General features: G+C 43.1%; 1 protein-coding gene across 16 annotated transcripts in view; it reads left to right on the top strand.

Moving 5' to 3' along the window:
- The window catches only part of CCDC171 (coiled-coil domain containing 171), a 273713-nt gene that overhangs the window by 73391 nt on the left and 177568 nt on the right, over positions 1–22754 (top strand). For 15 of the 16 annotated variants that reach the window (XM_078384938.1, XM_020797528.3, XM_072992079.2 and 12 more), the window contains 3 exons: positions 15598–15704; positions 17574–17663; positions 20408–20608. In XM_078384938.1, the coding sequence (XP_078241064.1) occupies positions 15598–15704; positions 17574–17663; positions 20408–20608 (398 nt within the window). The remainder of the gene's footprint in view (positions 1–15597; positions 15705–17573; positions 17664–20407; positions 20609–22754) is intronic. The other variant, XM_072992086.2, reaches the window with a different exon arrangement.

Raw genomic sequence — 22754 nt, 5'->3', positions numbered from 1 at the left:
ATTTTTAGTTTTAGAATTGGAGTTTGCTTGTCCATTTGTGGTCCTAGGGGTGGAGATGAGGTTGAAAATGTGCCTTTATCACAGTGCTCTTAGATTATTGTCTTCTTTCCCTTCCTCTTCCATCCATTTCCATGGAACTAACATTTTTCAACACTGTGTAATTTAAGGATAGCGAGTCTGTGTTTTAAGGCAGAATAAAACGAGGCTTTGTAGAATAAGTTGATATTTTGTCCTGGTTGCTTAAGTTAATGAAACCAATGAGGTGGCATGCTTTCAGTATAGATGTAAAACTCTAGGAAATTTAGATTTTAAAACAAAAGGTAAACACTGATGTGGCTGAGAGTCATTAAATATTGGCAGCTGGATTTTTTTACATGTGCAATTGTGTCACAAGTTAGACCAGTGGTATGAGAACTGTTGTTGTTTAGTCGTTAAGTCATGTCCGACTCTTCGTGACCCCATGGACCAGAGCACGCCAGACCCTCCTGTCTTCCACTGCCTCCTGGAGTTTGGTAAAATTCATGTTGGTAGCTTTGATGACACTGTCTATCCATCTCGTTCTGTGTTGGCCCCTTCTCCTCTTGCCTTCACACTTACCCAACATCAGGGTCTTTTCAAGGGAGCGTTCTCTTCTCATGCAATGGCCGAAGTATTGGAGCCTCAGCTTCAGGATCTGTCATTCCAGTGAGCACTCAGGGTTGATTTCCTTCAAAATGGATAAGTTTGATCTCCTTGCAGTCCAAGGGACTCTTAAGAGTCTCCTCCAGCACCACAATGAGAACTAGTCTGCTGCATATTTTCTCTTAGTATTTTTTTCCTTCTAGTCTGTGCAGCACCAAAGATATATTTATTTTCTGGATTTATAAGGTGGTACGTATGGTTCTCCTCCTCAACACTTAATCCCTTCAGCAATCCTGTGAGGTAGGTAAAACTGAGACAGAGTGACTGGCTCATTGCCATACAATAAATGTCTTGGCTGAGTCATGACCAGAACTTTTATCTTCCAAATTCAGCATTTTAACCACTGGATCACACTGTTGCAGGCTTTTGACTCTTTAAAATATAGAATCTTCTCCCTTTTTCATAGTTACTCATTTCATGTTTTACAGAATTCTTTTAAGTATGAGATTACTTAAGTATGAGCTTCAGTCTCCAAAATACAAGATATAAAATGTGCAACAGTGGTTTCCTCATTCACTTGGTAGCTTCCAGGCCTTCAGGACTAATCTTCTAAATAGAATATTTTTCATTTTGAGAAACTTAAGAAATGTGGGAATCTTGAATTCTAATCTCAAAATTACAGGCATGTTTGTATGGGCATTTTGTAAACATCAGAAGAGGAGCTGCAAATGCAAGTAGATAAATAGGGACCACCTCGGTGGGAAGGTAATAGCGTTCCGTGTTTAAGTCGCACTGGCCATGTGACCACGGAAGGTTGTCTTTGGACAAAAACGCTGGCTCTATAGCTTGGAAACAGGGATGAGCACTGCCCCCTAGAGTCGAACACGACTGGACAAAAATTGTCAAGGGGAACCTTTACCTTTACCTTTTGTATGGGCATTTTGTAAACATCAGAAGAGGAGCTAACAGTGATTCAGGTTTGTAAATTTAGTGCTAGATTTAAAGTTCAAGGCACAGCCCTTCAGCTATTGTGGAGCATGAGATTAGTGTCTGTGAGTTCCCTTTTGAGGATTACAGATGCCAAGCTGCTTTCAATAGCATCAATCTGTACTGTAATCCTATTCAGTGAAATTTCAGTGATTTCAATTCCATGCTGAACTTTTTTTCTTGATAGAGATGGGCATAAATCTTGGTTCATAGGTTCGTGCAAGTTCTTATGTGAGGCACCACGGGTGCCACTCGTTCCCTTCCCCTGCCTCCCCAGCTGGATTCCCCCACTCACCAGCCACCACATACTCCTCTTCTTTGGTGGTTTGACCAGTCTCAGGTAGCAGCACAGGCTTCTCTGCTCCACCTTCTTGGCCGATCACCCACTCAGACAAAGAGGCAGGACAGGAAGACCAGTGTATCTGCCAGGGACTTGTTGAACAGTCGAAGAGGAGAAGGAAAGGTGCATGGTCTGACTGGTGACTGGGTCATTGGCTGGGAAGTCAGAACTCACTAATCTGTTTCTTGATATCATAGAATCATAGAAAAGTGAAGGGGCCTACAAGGTCATCATGTCCAACCCCCTGCTCAATGCAGGAATATAATCAAAGCATATCTGCCAGGTGATTATCTACGTTTTTCTTGAATGCCTCCAGTGTTGAAGCACTCATCAATTCCCAGAGTTCCACTGTCGTACAGCTCTAACAGTTACGAAGTTTTTCCAAATATTCAACCAAAATCTGGCTTCCATCATTGTGCGCCCTGCACTCTGGGATGATTGAGAACAGATCTTGCCCCTCCTCTGTATGACAGCATTTAAAATACTTTAAATTGTGCTATTATATCACCCCTCAACCTTCTTTTCTCAAGGCTAAACATGCCCACTTCTTTCAGCCTTTCCTCATAAGGCTTGGTTTCTAGCCCTCTGATCATCCTTGTCACCCTCCTCTGAACTTGTTCCAATTTGTTAGCATCCTTCTTGAAGTGTGGTGTCCAGAACTGGATACAGTACTCAAGGTGAGACCTAACTAGTGCTGAATAGAGGGGGAGTAGCACCTCGCGGGATTTGGAAACTATACTTCTGTTAATGCAGCCTAAAATAGCATTTGCCTTTTTTGTAACTACATCATATGGTTAGTTCATATTTAGCCTGTGAGCTACGACAATTCCAAGATCCTTCTTACTCGTAGTTTTGCTGAGCCAGGTATCCCCCATCTTGTAAGTGTGCCACTGGTGAAGTAAAATAGGAATTGAGCATCTCTGCCGTTTCTTTGTCCTCTATTATCATTGTTCCATCTCCATTGCAGAGCTGTGCCACCATGTCTTTTGTTTGTGTTTTGCTACTCCCATACCCGAAGAATCTTTTTTTTATTGCTTTTAGTGTCTCTAGCTAACTTCAACTCATTCTGAGCTTTTGTCTTACTAATGCCATCCCTGCATTTCCTTGCTACTTGTCTGTACTCATCCTTGGTGGCATGCCCTTCTTTCCACTTCCTCTACATGTCTTTTTTGGATTTTAGGCCCTCCCTGAGCTTTCTTACCTATGTTCTGAGATTATTAAAATTGGCTTTTTAAAAATCCAGCAGAAGTGGGTGGCTACACTCTGCTTTTGTTCTCTTTGAAATCAAGAATTTTAGAAGGACATGGTCACTCTCGCCTAGAGTTCCCCATACTGCCACCTCCCCCACCAAGTCATCTCTATTGGTCAAGATCAAGTCAAGGATGGCAAATCCTCTAGTTTCTTTCTCCACTTTTTGTAGGAGAAAATGATCAGCCACACAAGCCAGGAATTTCTTGGAAGAATCATACTTGGCAGAATTTGCCTCCCAACATATATCTGGATTATTGAAATCTCTCATCACTACTACGTTGTGTCTCTTTGAAAACCCTGCAATTTGTTTTTCAAAAGTTTTGTCCACTTCCTCTCTTCGATTGGGCGGTTGGTAGTAGACTCCAACTACCAAGTTCCTTTTGTTTTTTGCCCCAACTAGATTGATCTAGATGCTCTCAATGGGACAGCCAAGCTTCTCCTCCTGTATTTCTGTGTCAGCGATCAGCTCCCCAAGAGGATGCTTGACCGGTCGGACAGAGAGTAATCAGGAGCTTGTACACCCTAAAATGTGCTGAGAGAGTCCTAGAGCTCAGCTAGGCGTGTTCAACACCCCTTCTTACAAGTCTGCCCTAATAAGAACACCCTTGTACCTTAGGATATTGCTGATAGAAAACCATGTGGGCTTTGTAGTCATTAGACTTATTGTGCACCACAGGCAGGACTCATTAAATATGCTAGGCCGAGACAGCACCATCAGATGACCTAATACAAGATTACTGTTCAGGAAACCAATTGATTTTTATAATCATTGTTTTATTATAGAAAAAAGTAAATTCTATAAAGAAAAGTCAATTTATGCAAAAGCAAGTAGATAAGCATTGAGAGATTAGGCATCCTTCAGTCTCGAAAGACTATGGTAGCGTGCTCTGTATGGAGGGCTTGGAACAGCGCCTAGTGTGGCTGAGAAGGCCAATTCGAGAGTGACAGTCCCTTCCACACTGAAGACAAATCCAGTCTGTCCCCTGTCCGGCTCCCTGGTTTTGCTGCTTTTGTGACTTCCTCTTTACCTCGGCCTGCTGGGCAAGGGTCTCTTCAGATTGGGAGAGGCCATGTGTTACATAACAGCACTGATGTTACCTGTCTGTCATGGGTTTGGAGGGAAAGTTCCATCCTATGGGGAGTGGAAGGCGGGACATCAGGAGGAGGGGCTGTACTGTATAAATATGTGATGCCTGTGTGGTGAAGAGGAGATGCTGAGACAGACTGTGAGACACTGGGTTGGGACGAAGCAGCAGCTGGGGAAGAAGAAGCTGTTGTGGGAGTCTGGGTGTCTGACAGGGTACTACTGTGTGTCAGAGTACCAGCCTGAAAGGTTCAGGGGTCTGTTGGTTAGCCAGAACTGATGGGTTCAGGGTCTGTGCTTTAAGTTAAAGGTTCTAGGTGAACCAAACTGTATGCTTGTGTGTGTGAGAATAAGCCACGTTACTTTGTTTTATTCACCTGATTGTTTTATTTACCCTGTTTGTATTTAAAATAAACCTTATTCTTTTGTTGTTTAAAAATCCATCCCTGGTCTGTGTGACTTATTATAGGGAATGGTTGGTGGCAGCTTAGTAACTGTGTGATAGATCCCAGTAGGTCTGGGTTTGTCACATTGATTGGTGTCCAGCGTGTGGGATACGACTGGTCCAGTTGTCCAGTGGTCCAGCAAAGCCTTGGCAGGTGTGCCCAGAGCAAGGGGGGTCTAGTCAGGGACAGTCTGAGGCGCGTAGGTAATCTTCTAGGTGTACCTCACGGGGAGGTGCGCTAGTAGAAGAACGTGCCAACTGGGGAGACTTAGATTAAGGTGCTCTGAGGCAGCCTAGTTTTGGCGGGAAAACGCTGAGGCAAAACTGCGTAGCAACAGTGAGCTAGCTTGCCAGCTGAGAGGCCCAGCAGAGGGGGGTAGGCTCTGACTCGATACTGTTGCAAATTTAGTGCTGAAGAACAGCAGCAATCTCTGGGAGAGCTGGTTCTGGGGCAGGAGGGAAAAAAGTGGTCGTTTTATTTTGAGGCTTGACTTTTAAAGCAGCCTGTTCTGAGGGGGGGTATGCCCTTGACTCGAAGCCAAGTAGCAGACATGAGTGAAGTGAAAGACCCCCAGATTGACCAAGGTTCTGAGGATGAATTTGGCTCAGTGCAAGGTGATAGCACAGGAGAACAGAACCCAGAGCTCAGAAAATTACTCATAGCCCAACAGCATGAATTGAGGATGAGGCAATTGGAAAAAGAAGAAAGATTAGAGAGAGAGAGAATGGAAATGGAGAGGGAATTGCAGAGAGAGAAAATGGCGTTTGAATTAAAGAGATTGGAACTGATGAACCAGAACAATAATAATAATAGGGATTCTGAGGGGGGCCAACTGTCTAAGGCTGACCTGAAGAAATTCCCTGTGTACCACAAGGGAGATTGTCCCGAGGTGTTCTTTTCCTTAGTGGAAAGAGCGTTTGTGGACTTCTCAGTGAGGGAAACTGAGAAGATGACCATCATGCGGTCTTTAATCAGTGGTAGCCTGGCTGAGGTTTATGCCGAGATGCCTGAGGAATTGATGAAAGATTTTGCAGAGTTTAAAAAACTGGTGTTTGCCAGACATGGGATAAATGCAGAGCAGCTGAGACAAAGATTCAGGTCCCTCACCAAGAAACCAGAACAGACTTTTACCCAAGTGGGGGCCCAATTGGTGAGGCTGCTTGAGAAATGGCTGTCGCAGGAGGGAACAGAGACCTATGAACAGCTTAAAGACTTGATAGCCCTGGAACAGTTCTATTCAGTTCTGCATGGGGAATTGAAATTCCAGGTGAGGGAAAGGAAACCGAAATCTGTGGCAGCAGCCGCAGAAATCGCGGATTTTATCTCCCAAATAAGAAAGCCCTTGGGTGAGGGGAAATCTGTAGGTAAACCCAAAGAAACCTACAGCAAGTACTCTCAGGGACCAGGGAAAAGCCAGCAAGGGGGAGGGGCCCATGGTGAAGGGAAGCCCTCAGGCATGAAACCAAGCCCTCAGAATTTGGAGGGAAAACCCAAACAAGAGGAGAGAGAATCAAAATACACCAGAAAATGCTATTTCTGTCAGGGAAAGGGTCATCTAATCTCAGAGTGTGAGAAATTAAAGCAGCTAAAAGGAATGGTGCCTCAGAATTCTAGTGGGACCAAGCCAAAAGCTGTGTTCTGTGTCCAGAAAGAGCAAAGCTCATTGTCACAGAGGGAGCCTGTTGCCATGACTACTCAGTCTGGAACAGCTACCTCTGCTGATCAGGCTGAGGAAAATGGTCCTCTTGGGGAGGTAAAGCGCTGCTTGCTGGTAAAAACAGATTCTCAGTTGTTTGAGACAGCCGGGGTGGACGTAGGAATACTTGACCGTCAGTATAGGGGGCTGCGGGACACTTGTTCCCAGGTAACCCTGTGCCATCCCGATATCATTCCCCGGGAGTTTATAATCCCAAGTGAGAGCATAAAGGTAGCAGGTATTGAGGGGCAGGTAATCTCTCTGCCAGTAGCAGAGGTACCTGTCAACTTTCAAGGCTGGAGGGGAGCTTGGCGGCTAGCGATTTCACCGACTCTGCCAGCAGCCGTGCTCGTGGGAAATGACCTGGCTGAACATGTGAAACGGGTGCTAGTGATTACACGCTCACAAGCCACCACAGGGACAGTTCAGGGGGGTAATGATGAGCCAGAGACGGAAGCAGAGGGGAGTTCAGAAGCTGTGGTGGAAACCTTAACCACAGACAGCAGATTTGGACAGGAGCAAAAGGCAGACGCCACTCTCCAAAAGTGTTTTGAACAGGTGACTGACGCCCAGCTAACACCTGAAACCCCAGTGAGATTTCTGGAGAAAAAGGGGATTCTGTATAGAGAGACCCTGAGGAATATCTCAAAAGGGGGAGATGGGATCAGAAGTCAGCTGGTGGTACCTGAAAAGTATCGCCCCATGATCTTAAAAAGGGGTCACTCTGACATGTTTGCTGCACACTTAGGGGTGAAAGAGCCCCTTGATTTGATCAAACAAAATTGGGAGCAGATCACCCAGGATGACCCACAAGACGTTGTGACTTACATAGACACCTTGATGAATGACCTAAGGAGAAATCTAGAGCTGGCAGCAGAAAACCTGCAAGCTCAGAAGGTCAGACAGAAAACATGGTATGACCACAAAGCTAGAGAGAGACACTTTGACCCAGGGGAGGAAGTGCTTTGGCTTAGGCCCTGCAGAGAAAATAAACTGCAGCTCAAATGGGCAGGACCATATAGGGTCATTTCCAAAATGTCAGACCTGAACGACCTAATAGAGCAGGAGGAGAACCAAGCAAGGAGGGTGGTTCATGTGAATGCCCTAAAACCCTACTACAGAGGGGAACAGAGGGTTTTATTTGCTATAAAAGCAGCTGAGAGTGAGGAAGCGGAATTACCCTTCTGGGAGGGTAGAGGGGAAGTAAAATACAACCCAGAGGAGGTAAAGATCAGTCCTGCACTCACCCAAGACCAGCAGCAAGAACTAAAAATGCTGCTTAGTAAATATCAGCAGGTGTTTTCCAACAAGCCGGGGATAGTGAAGGGAGTGATGCATCGGATCCACACAGGGGATGCACCCCCGCAGGCAGTATCCCCATACCGAGTAACGGGACCCTATAGGGACAAGGTGCGGAAGGAGCTGGACGAGATGCTTAGGGAGAACATAATCGTCCCCTCTTCTAGTCCTTGGTCCTCTCCGATAGTCCTTGTGGACAAGCCTGATGGGAGCATTAGGTTTTGTGTTGATTACAGGAAATTAAACCGTGTAACCACTCCTGATGCCTACCCAATGCCCAGGCTAGACAACCTGATTGAAACCATAGGGGGTTGTCGGTTCATCTCATCATTGGACCTGGTAAAGGGATATTGGCAATTAAGAATTGATCCCAGGGATCAAGAAAAAACTGCCTTTTGCAGCCCTTTTGGTCTCTATGAGTTTCGAGTCCTGAGCTTTGGTCTCAGAAATGCACCAGCCACATTCCAAAGGCTGATGGACCAGACCTTGGCAGGGCTCAGTGACTTTACAGTGGCCTACATTGATGACATAGGGATCTTCAGTAATACCTGGGAAGATCACCTGATACACCTGGAGTTAGTGCTGCAGAGGTTAAGTGCAGCAGGGCTAACAGTAAAGGCCAGCAAGTGTCAGCTGGGTAGCCCAGAAATAAAATACTTGGGTCACATGGTAGGGGGAGGAGTGATAAAACCCCTGGAGGCCAAAATAGAAGCTGTTCGTGATTGGCCTAGACCCAACACCAAGAAAAAAGTCAAATCATTTCTTGGGTTGGTGGGCTACTACAGAAAGTTCATCCCGAGGTTTAGCGAGATTGCGGCTCCGCTGACCGATCTGACGAGGAAGAAGACTGATGACCGCATCCCGTGGACCAGCGACTGTGAGGCGGCGTTCCAGAGGTTGAAGGAGGCGTTGATCAACTATCCTGTCCTGCGTGCTCCAGACTTCGACCGGGAGTTCATCATCTACACCGATGCGTCTAACAGCGGGGTAGGAGCAGTTCTGTGCCAGGAGGATGAGAATGGTGACCAGCATCCAGTGTCCTACCTGAGTAGGAAACTTCAAAAAGGTGAGAGACATTTGGCAACCGTGGAGAAGGAGTGTTTGGCCATAGTCTACGCGATCCAGAAGGCCAAGCCTTACATCTGGGGAAGACATTTTATTCTGTGTACTGACCATTCACCATTGCAATGGTTAAAGACAATGAAAACCCACAATAGCAAACTTATGAGGTGGGCTTTGAACTTACAGGACTATGACTTTGAAGTGAAGGTGGTCAGAGGGTCAGTGAACTGTGTTGCTGACGCCTTATCAAGAAGACCTGAAGACTGAAGACGGCGAAAGAACATGGACTATATGTATATAATGAAAACAAAAAGTTAAAATGTACCTGGTTTTAAATTGGTTTGTATTAATAAAGGTAAATGGATGTAATGTAAATGATAAATGTTTAAATGTCTATTTGCTATGCTTAACTTGGAATGTAAGTATATGTAAGTATTATAGGGTATGTATAACTGTTGTTGTATGTTTTATACAGGTTGTTTTTTTGGTGAAAAGCACTTTTAGCTTTCCCCCTACAAAACAACTTTTAAAGAGGGGAGGTGTTACATAACAGCACTGATGTTACCTGTCTGTCATGGGTTTGGAGGGAAAGTTCCATCCTATGGGGAGTGGAAGGCGGGACATCAGGAGGAGGGGCTGTACTGTATAAATATGTGATGCCTGTGTGGTGAAGAGGAGATGCTGAGACAGACTGTGAGACACTGGGTTGGGACGAAGCAGCAGCTGGGGAAGAAGAAGCTGTTGTGGGAGTCTGGGTGTCTGACAGGGTACTACTGTGTGTCAGAGTACCAGCCTGAAAGGTTCAGGGGTCTGTTGGTTAGCCAGAACTGATGGGTTCAGGGTCTGTGCTTTAAGTTAAAGGTTCTAGGTGAACCAAACTGTATGCTTGTGTGTGTGAGAATAAGCCACGTTACTTTATTTTATTCACCTGATTGTTTTATTTACCCTGTTTGTATTTAAAATAAACCTTATTCTTTTGTTGTTTAAAAATCCATCCCTGGTCTGTGTGACTTATTATAGGGAATGGTTGGTGGCAGCTTAGTAACTGTGTGATAGATCCCAGTAGGTCTGGGTTTGTCACACCATGATGCACTGCCTGCCTCCAGGCTGAGCATTCAGATGTCAGGGTTTCCCATCTGTTGAGGTCCATTCCTAAGGCCTTCAGATCCCACTTGCAGATGTCCTTGTATCACAGCTGTGGTCTCCCTCTGGGGCGCTTTCCCTGCACTAATTCTCCATAGAGGAGATCCTTTGAAATCCGACCATCAGCCATTCTCACAACGTGCCCGAGCCAACGTAGACGTCGCTGTTTCAGTAATGTGTTCATGCTGAAAATTCCAGCTCGTTCTAGGACTGCTCTGTTTGGAACTTTGTCCTGCCAGGTGATGCCAAAAATCCGTCGGAGGCAACGCATATGGAAGGTGTTCAGCTTCCTCTCCTGCCGTGCACAAAGGGTCCATGACTCACTGCAGTACAGGAGTGTGCTTAGAACACAGGCTCTATAAACCTGGATCTTCGTATGTGTCGTCAGCTTCTTATTGAGCCATACTCTCTTTGTGAGTCTAGAGAACATGGTGGCTGCTTTGCCAATGCGTTTATCCAGCTCAACATCTAGAGAGAGGGTGTCAGAGATGGTTGAGCCGAGGTATACAAAGTCATGAACAACCTCCAATTCTTGTGTGGAGATGGTAATAGAGGGAGGTGAGTCCACACCCTGGCCCATGACTTGTGTTTTCTTCAGGCTGATTGTTAGTCCAAAGTCTTGGCAGACCTTGCTGAAATGATTCATGAGTTGTTGGAGGTCTTCAGCAGAGTGGGCAACAATGGCTGCATCATCTGTGAAGAGGAAGTCCCGCATGCATTTCAGTTGGACTTTGGTCTTTGCTCTCAATCTAGAGAGATTAAAGAGCTTTCCGTCTGATCTAGTCCGGAGATAGACGCCCTCGGTTGCAGCTCCAAAGGCATGCTTCAGCATGACAGCAAAAAAGATCCCAAAAAGTGTTGGTGCGAGGACCACTTTGGATGTCAAAGGAGTCTGATGTTGAGCCGTCAAAAACTACAGTGCCTTTCATTCCCTCATGGAAAGATCTGATGATGTTAAGGAGACGAGGTGGACATCCAATCTTGGGAAGTATTTTAAAAAGGCCATCCCTGCTAACCAGATCAAATGCTTTTGTAAGGTCTATGAAGGCCACTAAGAGTGGCTGTTGTTCCCTACATTTCTCCTGCAGCTGTCGGAGGGAGAATACCATGTCAGTGGTGGATCTATTAGCTCGAAATCCGCACTGTGATTCTGGATAGACTCTATCTGCAAGCACCTGGAGCCTCTTCAGCACAACACGGACAAGCAGCTTCCCTACCACACTACGAAGAGAGATGCCACGGTAGTTATTGCAGTCACCCCTGTCTCCTTTGTTCTTGTACAATGTGATAATGTTTGCATCCTTCATGTCCTGTGGTACTCCACCTTCCCTCCAGCAGAGACAAAAGACTTCATACAGTTCGGAGGTGATGATCTCCTTACAGCATTTCAGCACTTCAGCGGGGATGTTATCCTTTCCAGGTGCCTTGCTGGAGGCGAGGGAGTCCAAGGCCACTTTTATTTCTGCTAGGGTTGGTTCGCTGTCCAGCTCTTCCAAGACAGGCAGGCACTCAATGTTATTTAATGCTCCTTCGGTCACTACATTCTCTCTGGAATATAGCTCAGAGTAGTGCTGTACCCAGCGTTCCATCTGCTGTGCTCGGTCCTGGATGAGCACACCTGCAGCAGACTTCAGGGGAGCAGATTTCTTCTGTATTGGACCTAAGGCCTGCTTGATACCGTCATACATTCCTTTGATGTTACCTGTGTCCGCTGCTAACTGTATCTGAGAGCAGAGCTGGAGCCAATAATCGTTGGAGCATCTCCTGGCAGCCTGTTGGACTTGACTGCGAGCAGCTCGAAGAGCTTGCAAGTTGTACTCGCTAGGACAGGCTTTGTATGCTGCTAGAGCTCTTCTCTTATCTTCGATGGCTGGCATTAACTCCTCTGAATGGGCTTCGAACCAGTCAGCCATCTTTTTGGTCTTCTTGCCAAAGGTGGACAAGGCGGTGTTATAGACAGTGTTCTTGAAGTGTTCCCATCGTTCAGGTGCATTTGCATTAGCCGGACCTGGAAGGACTTCCTCAAGTGCTTGGGCAAATTCCTTCGCTTTTCTTTGATCGCAAGTCTTGCTGATGTCAATACGTGGTCTTCCTTCCTTTTTCGTGTGATATACTCTCTTTGTTCGTAGTTTTATTCTACTACACACCAGGGAGTGATCAGTATCGCAATCAGCACTCTGGTAACTGCGTGTGATCGTAATACTAGGAAGGCTGGAATGCCTAGTGAGGATTACATCGAGCTGATGCCAATGCTTGGATCTTGGATGCCTCCAGGAAACTCTGTGTTGCAGCTTCGTGTTAAAGAATGTGTTGCTGACACAAAGACCATGATAGCAGCAAAACTCCAGCAAGCGTTGGCCATTTTCATTCATCTTTCCAATGCCAAAACGGCCTAGACAAGTGGGCCAAGAATTATGATCAGCACCAACTCTAGCGTTAAAGTCTCCAAGAATGAACAGTGCCTCTCTTTCAGGGACTTTTTGTATAGTAGCTGCCAGATCGTCATAGAATTTGTCTTTCACTTCTGGAGTGGATGACAGTGTTGGTGCATATGCGCTAATGAGGGTTACTGGTCCTGCTGAGGAGTGGAGCTGCAGAGACAGGATTCTTTCACTCCCCACAGTAGGTGGAACAATGCATCTCAGGAGAGTATTTCTGACTGCAAAGCCAACGCCATATCCCCTGGTCTCATTCGATGGTTTTCCCTGCCAGAAGAATGAGAAGTTTTTTTCCTTGACAGATCCTGAGTCTGGCAGTCTTGTCTCTTCTAAGGCAACAATGTCCATCTGCAGTCTACTCAGTTCCATGTCAATGACAGCAGTCTTGCGCACATCGTCTATTTCTTGCAGGTCGTTAGGAAAGCCGTAGTCAGGAAAGCCAGGGGTCATTGTCCGTACATTCCAGGTGCCCAGCTTAAGGGCAGAAATTTTCTTACGATTGTTGCATGGTGCACGGTTATCGATCTGCTTGTCGGGTTTGACCCTAAACCCCACGCACCCCGTGAAGTTAACAGACTGTGGCGAGGTAGCACCTTACTGGCTGGGGGCTGCCCAGCTTAAGGCGGGCGGTATCTACCTAGTGAGGTGCAGTGACCTCTCCCACCGTCAGAAGTAGCCCCTGGCGTCCTGCTCTACGCCAATTGAGCAAAGACTTATAACCGGTAACTGCTACTTCCCGTGTTGTTTCGACGCTGTATGCGAAGCTGGAGTGTCCTCTCCAGAGCACGAAGCCTGGGTAAAGTAATATGGAGGATAGGCTGTTACCCAAGCAGCAAATCCCCCCTCTCCACGTCACTGAGAGGGTCCAGTGGAGAGGCAAGAGCCAATACAACTGGTTCCAGCAACGTCACAGGAGTTGGCAGAGTGACACAAAGAGCCTCCGGGACTCCGGCTCCGGATTTTGCCTCGAGGTTATCTCCTGAAGCCCTTTCCATAAGTGGATATAGCCACAAGGCAGTGGAGGTTTAAATTTGGAGTTTTCCTTCTCCTAGATGGGCTGCCTTCCAGGGCTGACGAGCCCCACCTACCCGGCCTGATCTCTAATAGTGTGGAAGTATGATCTGACCTTTAAAAGTATACTCCCCCCAGGTGTACGAGATGTTAGTTGGTTTTCCTATTTACCAAATTTGGGTAAAGAGTAGGATTAGAGAGTTTCACATGCCGTTAGACACACTCTCCTGCTCATCCTCCTTTAGAGCTGAAACTCTGCCTTTGCTCAGGTGATTTCTATTTACCATATTAGGATCGGAGATAAGCATTATGCTGGTCAATTACAAAATTGTAGTAAAGTAAAGAAACCATGAAAAATATACAAGTATTCAAAAATAGTAAAAAGAATTCAAAAATCCAAGAAAACAAATAAAAACAAGTTCGGAAGGCAAATAGGAAAAAGCCTTCCCTCTAGTTCAATCAGATAATCCATCAGGGAAAACAAAATAGTCCAATTAGATAAGAAAATGTCCAAAGTCCATCATTATCCTGTAAAAAGAAAAATACAGTACAAAAGAAAAGTCCTGTAAAAGAAATATCCCATTTTGGTAATTCAGTCATATTGTCCTTAGAATAGTCCATGAGGATGCCAAGAATATTCCATGAGTGCGTGTATGTCCAAAGGTAATCCATGCACGTCTCTGGGATAATCCATGTGTGTCATAAGAGTAGGCCATGAGTGACATTGTCCATAGGCAAAAGTTCCTTTTACAAGAGTAACTGCCAAATCCTTATCTCCCTCTTCTCACGATGTCATCCAATCACTGCACATTATTAGACAAACAGTCCTGCTGTACCATCTGACTTCCTTCCCATGGGTAACAGATGTTATTTGGGTTTTCAGTGGTTTCGCTATGAGTCACAACAAAACCCATCTATCTTATCATAGAATGTCCTTCTCACACTCTCAGAAAAGCATTCTCCCAACTCTCACTAGTAACACTCTGCCAGCATTGCAAAAATCATTTAAGCAGAAAAACAAGATGGAATCCCTCTTGCATTATTTACCTACTACCTAGCCATATACATACATACATACATAAGCCATCTTCAGTACATGATCTTAACCATATATCTCATCTCATCACAGGAATGTGTATTTTTGACATATACTGCAACTTCACATCCCTTTTTATTCTCTCTGTTCTTTTTGATCAGTTTATATCCCTTGATTGCTGTATTCCAGTCATGGGAGTCATCCCACCAAGTTTCAGTTATTCCTATCAAGTCATACTTACCCTCCTGAATTAAAAGTTCCAGTTCTTCTTGTTTGTTTCCCATACTCCTGGCATTCATATGCAGACACTGGAGGTTGTGTGATTTGTGGCGTGTTTGTCTTTGTACATTTTCATGAATATTACTATGATTATTGTTACGATTATTATTGTGATTATTATTGTTAATATTATTATACTTGCTGTGCTGTGCCGGGAGTCAGGAATCAAAAATATGAAGACTCTGTTTCTTGACATGAAGCTGATATGAAGACTCCGTTTCTTGATATGAAGTTGATAGTAGTTGGTTTTCCCTTCTCTCTGCCCTCATCACATTCATAATTGATTTTAATGAAATGACCCTGGGCCTGGATTGCGATTTGGCATGGTGTCAGAGGTGTTCAGAATGGGGTTCCTCTGATGACATGCTAAATCATGATTGGAGCCCAGAGAAGAATTTTTGACCTACTGCTTCCTTTATGAACAGTGTGGAAGCTAGAATTTGTCGCAGTGGTGGAGAAGTGTGCTGGAGAAAGTAAAGGCTGCCATGGACAAAATAATCATGAGTTTACATGACTTACTCAGGATTTATTTTTCAGATCTGTGTATAAGATAAGAAATGAAATAACATTAGGTGTTAGCTTTCAACTCTTTTAAGTTGCACCCATACAAAAGGGCTCTAAAGCAAGATCAGAGATGGGTGTCATCATGTGTAGGAAAACAAATGGGAGTTAATATTTTTCATGTGGTGAACTGCAGCTACAGTACAAGAATTTTCTTAGCTTTATTTGATATTAAAGAACAGATATACTGCTTTGCCCTGGAGAAAATACTCTGGTTGTTCAACATTCTGTATTGTCACTGGAGCCCAGCTAATTTAAATATCTCTATTGCTCTTGGAGAACTAGTTTTCTGTCTCTGCTCAACTGTGAGGGCTTTTGTTTTTGATTCTGTATTTTTCTTCAGGCATTCAGAAGGACAAAGATAAACCTCCAAGCTTCACTCTTGTCCTTGAGACTTTGAGGCATACCTTGACAGATTACCAGAACAAGCTGGAAGATGCATCTAATGAGGTAACACTTGCACTGTTTGGCTCCACACACATAGCCTTCGGCCCCCAATAGTCAAGATTCCTTGCTTGTTACAGAGGTCAAAATGCTGGGAATGTTGAGTTGACAGCTTCACAAATAAGAAAAAGAAATAATCTTTTGTCACTCTTCTTCCTCTAAGCTTGCCCTATGGTCATGATTCACTTAAACTTGGGAAACTGTTTAGATGTGTTCTTTTTTTCTCATTGAACTGTTGTGCTGCCCAATTATTTTTAGGGAATTTACATGTATATCTGGTGGTTTTAATCTATTACTTTTTTAATGCATTAGTGTAAAGATAGAATACAAAATATACTAAGATAACCTAAAGATTCGTAATCAAATCTAGTATGTATTGATAGTGGATGAATAAATGTGCATGCTTTTGCATTGGGAAAAATGTACAAGATGTTGACATTTTATTGTATATAAGTTGTCTGATTTTAATAGGTTAAAATTCTACTATATTAAACATTGCCAAAACAGAACTATTTTAAGCTGGGTGTTTTTAAACATTTTGTGATAATCACAATTCCCTTTATTTTTAGTTCAGTGCTTACCAATTTGGAACAATTTAGGTTGCAATCCTATAGTCATACATCTTGCAGGAAGCCCCACAGGATTTACTACTTCAATTTAGCTGAGGTGTGGATTGACCTGCAAAGTATCCTGGTTATTATGCTTGTTAGTAAACATGAATCTTTGTGGGTTTTTTTGTAATGATCATCATCCCCGGGCTTAAAATATTTTTAGTTCAGGATGTTGTACTCGTTAGAATTTTTGAAAGATCATTGTTTTTGGACAAAAAAAAGCCTAAGGCAGTAGCAAAACATGATGATTTTTATTCAAAAACGTTTTTTAAAATACTTCACTGAAACAAATATGTGATGAATTATAATATCAAAACCAGCAGTTATTGTTTGAAGAAGCTAAGTACTCTGCACTGTCTGAGGCTGCTCCAGAGGCACCAAAAAGTTGTTGTGGAAACAATTATATGCATCTGTGTACAGCCACCACTGCTAGGTCTCTTCTGTTGACAACCTACATGCTTGGTAGCCTTTGGAGGCCCAGGGCAGGGTGACAACTAGGCACACAATACCAGCTGTGAACTGTTATTTGGGAGGATGAATGTCACCTGATCTTCTGCACAACTCAAAAGTCCACTCAGCAGGCTTTGGCTGAGGAAAATGTTTTGTAGTGAAATGATGCCAGAGACAGCAGTGGGGAGACCAAGGGGGTGGCTGTTAAGAAAGCAGAAAGAGTGTTCTGTCAGCAAGAAGAATGAACTGCCAAGGAAAATAAATCGCAAGCAGTGCAGGACCAACTGATGACCTGCCACAAGACTTCCCAGTAGGACTGCATGTGCCTGACCCTGAAGTTGTCATACGGAGCCAGAGACTACTGAGTACTTTCCTGATATGCAGATGGGGTAGCTCAGTGCCCTTCTTTCTTTTTCTTGTTGATAGCAGTGTGATCTTCTATTTCTCCTTTCCCCCTTCAGTGTAATTAGTAACTAAACTTTTTTGCTATATTAAGAAAACAAAGAACGGTTGACGCCAATTTATTTTAAGAATTAGCCCCTTATAGGCTACACGCTTGCTCTGGGCTTCTACAAGCATTACAGAGTTTCATAAAACTGTATGCAGGTCAATATAGTTTCTGCCTAGTAACAATTTAGATGCTTGAATTTATGACTATTTACCTTATCTTTAGCATAAAAGTGGCAATGAATGTTCTGTTCAATGTAGCTTGCTCTAAGGAAAGTTAGGATCGCATGGTCTGTAAGTAATTATGTTGTAATTACATTGCTCCTGAGTCTGATATGTTGTTTATTGTTGTTTTCCTTTTGGTTAGCTAAAGAAAATGAAAATTCTCTCTGAGAAAATGGCAAAAGAGCTCGAGTCTTCCCAACACCAACTGAGATCCCAAAATCAAGAACTTAAGGTATCTATATTTTTACAGAACTAACATTTTCATCCATATGTGATGGTAATTCTGACTATTTGTACTTGGGTATCCCATTTGCATCAGTAAGTTGGTATATGCCAGCGATGGCAAACCTTTGCACGTGTGCCACAGCTGGCATGCAAAGCCCTCTCTGTGGGCACACAAGCCATAAGTCGCCATCGAGAAATACTTACTCATCCTCCGGCCTTTACAACAGTTGCATCGGTAAAATCTTGGGAAGGGAAAATGAGCCAAGATGGCAATGGCCACCGCCACCACAAACACACACATATCCGGACACCAGGCATGGAAACACCCATCTCCTGCCACCTGCACCTTTAAGGATTGCAGCTGGAGGTGCAGCAGGGAGTGTCCCGGGCAGGCACTGGAGGTTGTGCAGCTGGAGGAGTGGAAACTCTTTGGGACAGTCGTGGCAGCGGCAATGGCTTTTGCGTGGGCCTGCAGGAGGAAGCGAAAGCACATGTCGAAGGTGCAGCCAGCATGGACTGGGGCACAGAGCTGTGGGTAAGTGAGCATGGATGCCTTTTCCCAGGGCCCGGCATGTGGGATGCCTCGGATTTCTTGCCCGCACTGTCCTCGCTCCTTCTTGGCCCTCCCTGACCCAGCCTTTGACCACAGTTCTTCTACATCCAGCCACTGCCTCTGTCCCGCCACGCACGGCAAGGCATCTTCTTCTGTAATGCCCAGACTTAGCCGGGGTGCAAACATTTGGGTCCTCCAGCCGCTTCCCCAGGCACAAATAGGTTTTTCTATTTGGTTGGTTTTGTGTTGCAGTTTGGGCACTCAGGCTCAAAAAGGTTCACCATTACTGGTATATGCCATCCAGCCACTTCAGAAATGGTGAGCCAATGAATTAATTTGCTTCAAAAGGTCTTGTTATTAACGGCCCTGCTCAAGTCTCAATAGGTTTACTCAAAAATAGTTTAATCTATGGCTGTGTGAGAAAGTGTCTAAGCAGAGTGCCATCTTGCTAGTTTCAAGGCCAGGAAGGTGGGGGGAAAGAAACTCTAGTGGACAGACAACACAACACTGTATAAAAGAGCCAATATGTGCTATCTTCCCTTCAGTTTGGAAGCAGTGAATTTATGGTATCATAATTTGGTGTGTGTGTGTGTGTGTGTGTGTGTATAATAAGGGTGAAATTAAAGTAGCATGAGTGAAAGAATGCATTGTGTTAGTACAGAGAGTAACATTTTCTATTTACTTTTAAACTTACCTTTAAAAGACAATTTTAGGCATCTGAGAGGATTTTTCAGGAAACAAGGCTCTACCTGAAATCCAGTTGGCATAATTACACCTGCAGAAGGGTGATGATATCATCAAAGGGGGGATTTTTGTTATTACAAACTCATAACTTTTCCTACTCCTTTTATTGCATAGAAGCTTTGGGAACCATGGGATGGAAAGAGGAAGTCATTCATTAACAAAAATTACTGCTGAGGGGGAGATTTTCAGACCAACACCATAAAGAGTAATGGGAGTGAATTACCAGTTCTGCCTCAGCTTCAGAATACAGTAACAAGCTTGTAATGGTTGACTTTCTATTGATCCTATTTAGGTGTTTCACAACCTTGAATGTTGTTTCTTGGTAAAATTATTGTTTCTACATTTCTTATTTAATCTTCTCACCTACCATCCATGCCAGATCATGTGGCTTTTTAAAAAACCATTCTTTCTCAGGAGTGGCTTTGGGAGTCAGTTAGTTTGTTTCCTGTGTCTAAACAGTGGATATGTGCGTTGTACCTATAACCGTTATTTTTATAATTTAGAAGGAAGATTGAATGTCTTTTCATTTAGATGAGCCATAGTTAAAGGTAAAGGTTCCCCTTGACAATTTTTGTCCAGTCATGTTTGACTCTAGGGGGCGGTGCTCATCCCCGTTTCCAAGCCATAGAGCCAGCGTTTTGTCCGAAGACAATCTTCCGTGGTCACATGGCCAGTGCAACTTAGACACGGAACACTGTTACCTTCCCACCGAGGTGGTCCCTATTGATCTACTTGCATTTGCATGCTTTCGAACCGCTAGGTTGGCAGGAGCTGGGACAAGCGACGGGCGCTCACTCCGTCACGTGGATTCGATCTTACGACTGCTGGTCTGACCCTGCAGCACAGGCTTCTGCGGTTTAGCCCGCAGTGCCACCACGTCCCCCAGATGAGCCATAGGTATCCTGTTTATTCCTAAAGGAGGATCATATTTACACCCCACACCATATATAGTTTGCCATTAATGTCTTTGTCTTCTAAACTGTGCAGTTTTGATGGTAGTAATAGTAATGATTTTGACATTTTTACACTTATTTATTGAATTCCTTCCATTCAGCTGTTTTAAAGCTATTGGTTGTCTAGAATCCCTGACCTATTTTCAAATTCTGTGAGATTTTTTTAGAGATAAAATTTCCCAGTTTTTAGAGGACTAATACTTTTGCATTTTGTCAAAAGAGTTATGTTTTCTAAAAACACTAGCTGTGTAAAGTTTTCAGGTGATAGCAAGGGAAGAACAATTTCATAGAAACCACTCCTTTACTATTATCTAAATCAAAGGACAAGTTCAGTAATTTGTCGTAGTTGTTTCTCCTTGACGTAAATGGTTTCCCTTAAAAGGCTATTTAAAAATGCATATTTGGACACTTTATTTCCCAGAGGCAGAAGATACTGTGGGAGTGCTTGTTACTGTTACTACTACTACTACTACTACTATTATTATTATTGGTCACTTTTAGGAAGCACAGAATAAACTTGGTGATGCCAACAAAGAGTTAAACCATCTGCAGGCTAAGTGTGCAGATCAAGAATCTTTAATACCAACCTTAAAAATGGAGCTACAGGATGTACTGCACTGCTGGGAGAAAGAGAAAGGACGTTCAAAAGAATCTGAAAATGACATCCAGAAGCTTACACAGGCTTATGAGAAGGATACAGAGGTATTACCAGAAATAAGATGGCTGTCAAAAAGAATCCTTAATCTTAGCTTTTTACATTTGCATACATCAGATGTTTGTAGACAAAGCTTTAGCCTTCCCTCCCATGAAATTAAGGGACGAGCTCAACACCTGTATGTAATTCTGTTGGCAAAGCCTTTTAATTTGATTTCTATCTTTAATATTTCTTTAAAAGCAAATTGAATAGTTGAATCCATTTTGCTTAAAAAAAAGTATTGAGCTCTTGAAAAGAGAGAAGGGATGTAAGTGTTTAAAGAAACATAGCCAGGGATCTCTTTTCCTACTGCTTAGCTGAATGTAAATACACAGATTTGCAATATATGGAATAGGTTAGCTTTCTCCTCCCTTGGCACCAATTCCCTTTAGCTGTTTTAAATGACAACAAAACATGTAATGGACATGTAGCAATGAGTCATTTTACCTGCCCACCAAGAAAGTAAAATTAGTTTTCTGTTCCTTGGAGTAACAGCTGATTTTGGTTTGTTGTGTACAATAATTATTTCATGAAGTGTGATTTTGAAGCATGCATTCCACCATGATGTTTATTCTGTTTCTAAAACACATAGTCTGCCAACATTTTGGGTTTGGGTTTGGGTTTTGTTTTGTTTTGGTTTTTTTGCATAGAAAGTTTTTCTGCACTAGGTACCTCAACGGAGTTATTCTTTATCTAAATTTTGCAGCATATTGAGCTCATTACTGTAACAAATATGAGCAAGGATGCCAAGTGAATAAAAAGGAAACATTCTTTCCACCCTTCTTATAGTCTGGGATTTAAATTGTGTCCATATGAATCTGTTGGAATTGTTCTGCTCATCAGATAGTGATTAAAGTAGAGGAAACTAGAAGCCTGACTATACTGTAAAGTCAGCATGTCTACAGTATTGTGGTTAGGTTCAACATGTGTGAATTGATTCTGGTTCCTTGAATTCCTTTTCCAGGCCAAATAGATGATTACCATGCTTGGTTTATCACAGTCCAAGCAAAAAGGACACAATGGCGACAGATTAAATTAACAAGGAGAAGCCCAAGATTGGGTGGAAATGCTTTTGTTAATATTTCACTGTGTGTTGTTGGTGGTTTCCCATGAGAGATTTGAACACCAAAATATGGTTGGAAAAAATCACAATAGTAATATGTTCTTAATGCCTTTATAAAGTCTGCTTGGAAATGTTTTGAGCTGGATTGCATTTAAAACATAGTAAAAATACTGGAAATCTTTTCATTGAATATAGTGGGTTTTGGATGAAGACCTTAGTTTCTGGTTTAGCATTTGCAGGAATGTTCTTAAGCCTTTTATTTTACCAGATGATGCAAGATAGGATTCTTTTCTCTGAATCAGTCAAAGTACAGAAGGATTATTAGATATTCCATATCAGCCCTATATCTGATTAATAAATCATTAAAGCTTTATGTTTTCAGAAATATATTTGTACTGTGATCTATGTAGTTGTATGTAAATATATATGTGCATTGAGATAGTAGCATTACTATCTATCTAAATTTAATTATCCAAAACAAAAAAAAAATATTTCATGGAAGTGTTAACTTTGGCCAGACAAGAATTGCAGTTATTGTGCAGCAACCAACAAAAATATCAGGGATGTATTTTACTCCTTATTTTGTTCCATTTCCATACATTTATAGATTTTGCCTTGTGCCACGGTGTCACCATGTTCTGTGTCTCCCTACTCCTACTCCAAATCATTGGTTGAAATCCTATTGCTTAATGTAGTAAGTTGCACTAGAGTAGTCCCATTGAATCTATTAGGATTTTGTAGATCACATCCTTCATAAATCCCACTGATTCAAATGGGCCTACTTTAGTTGTGACTTACTTCAGTGTAGTAAGTTGCAACTACAGTGGGCCAATTTGAATCAGTATGGAGGACATGACTCAAAAAATCCTCACGGATATTCTACTGCAACTTATGCTAAGCAATTTCAGCCATTGATAACACAATTATCAGATATTATAAAACAGGTACATTCTGTGAAAGTTACATACAGAGTAATGGTGGTGGAACTAAATATGCAATTGCTTTTTTAGAAATGGCCCTGCATTTGGTGTAACATATAATTTGTCACTTATTCAAAACATTTGTGTAGCCTTTTTCTTGTTTCTTAGAAA

This window comes from Pogona vitticeps, chromosome 2 (assembly GCF_051106095.1).
Source record: "Pogona vitticeps strain Pit_001003342236 chromosome 2, PviZW2.1, whole genome shotgun sequence".
NCBI classification, from domain to species: domain Eukaryota; kingdom Metazoa; phylum Chordata; class Lepidosauria; order Squamata; family Agamidae; genus Pogona; species Pogona vitticeps.
Note: the sequence above shows the minus strand (reverse complement) of the source record. Positions and strands in the feature narration are given on the sequence as shown.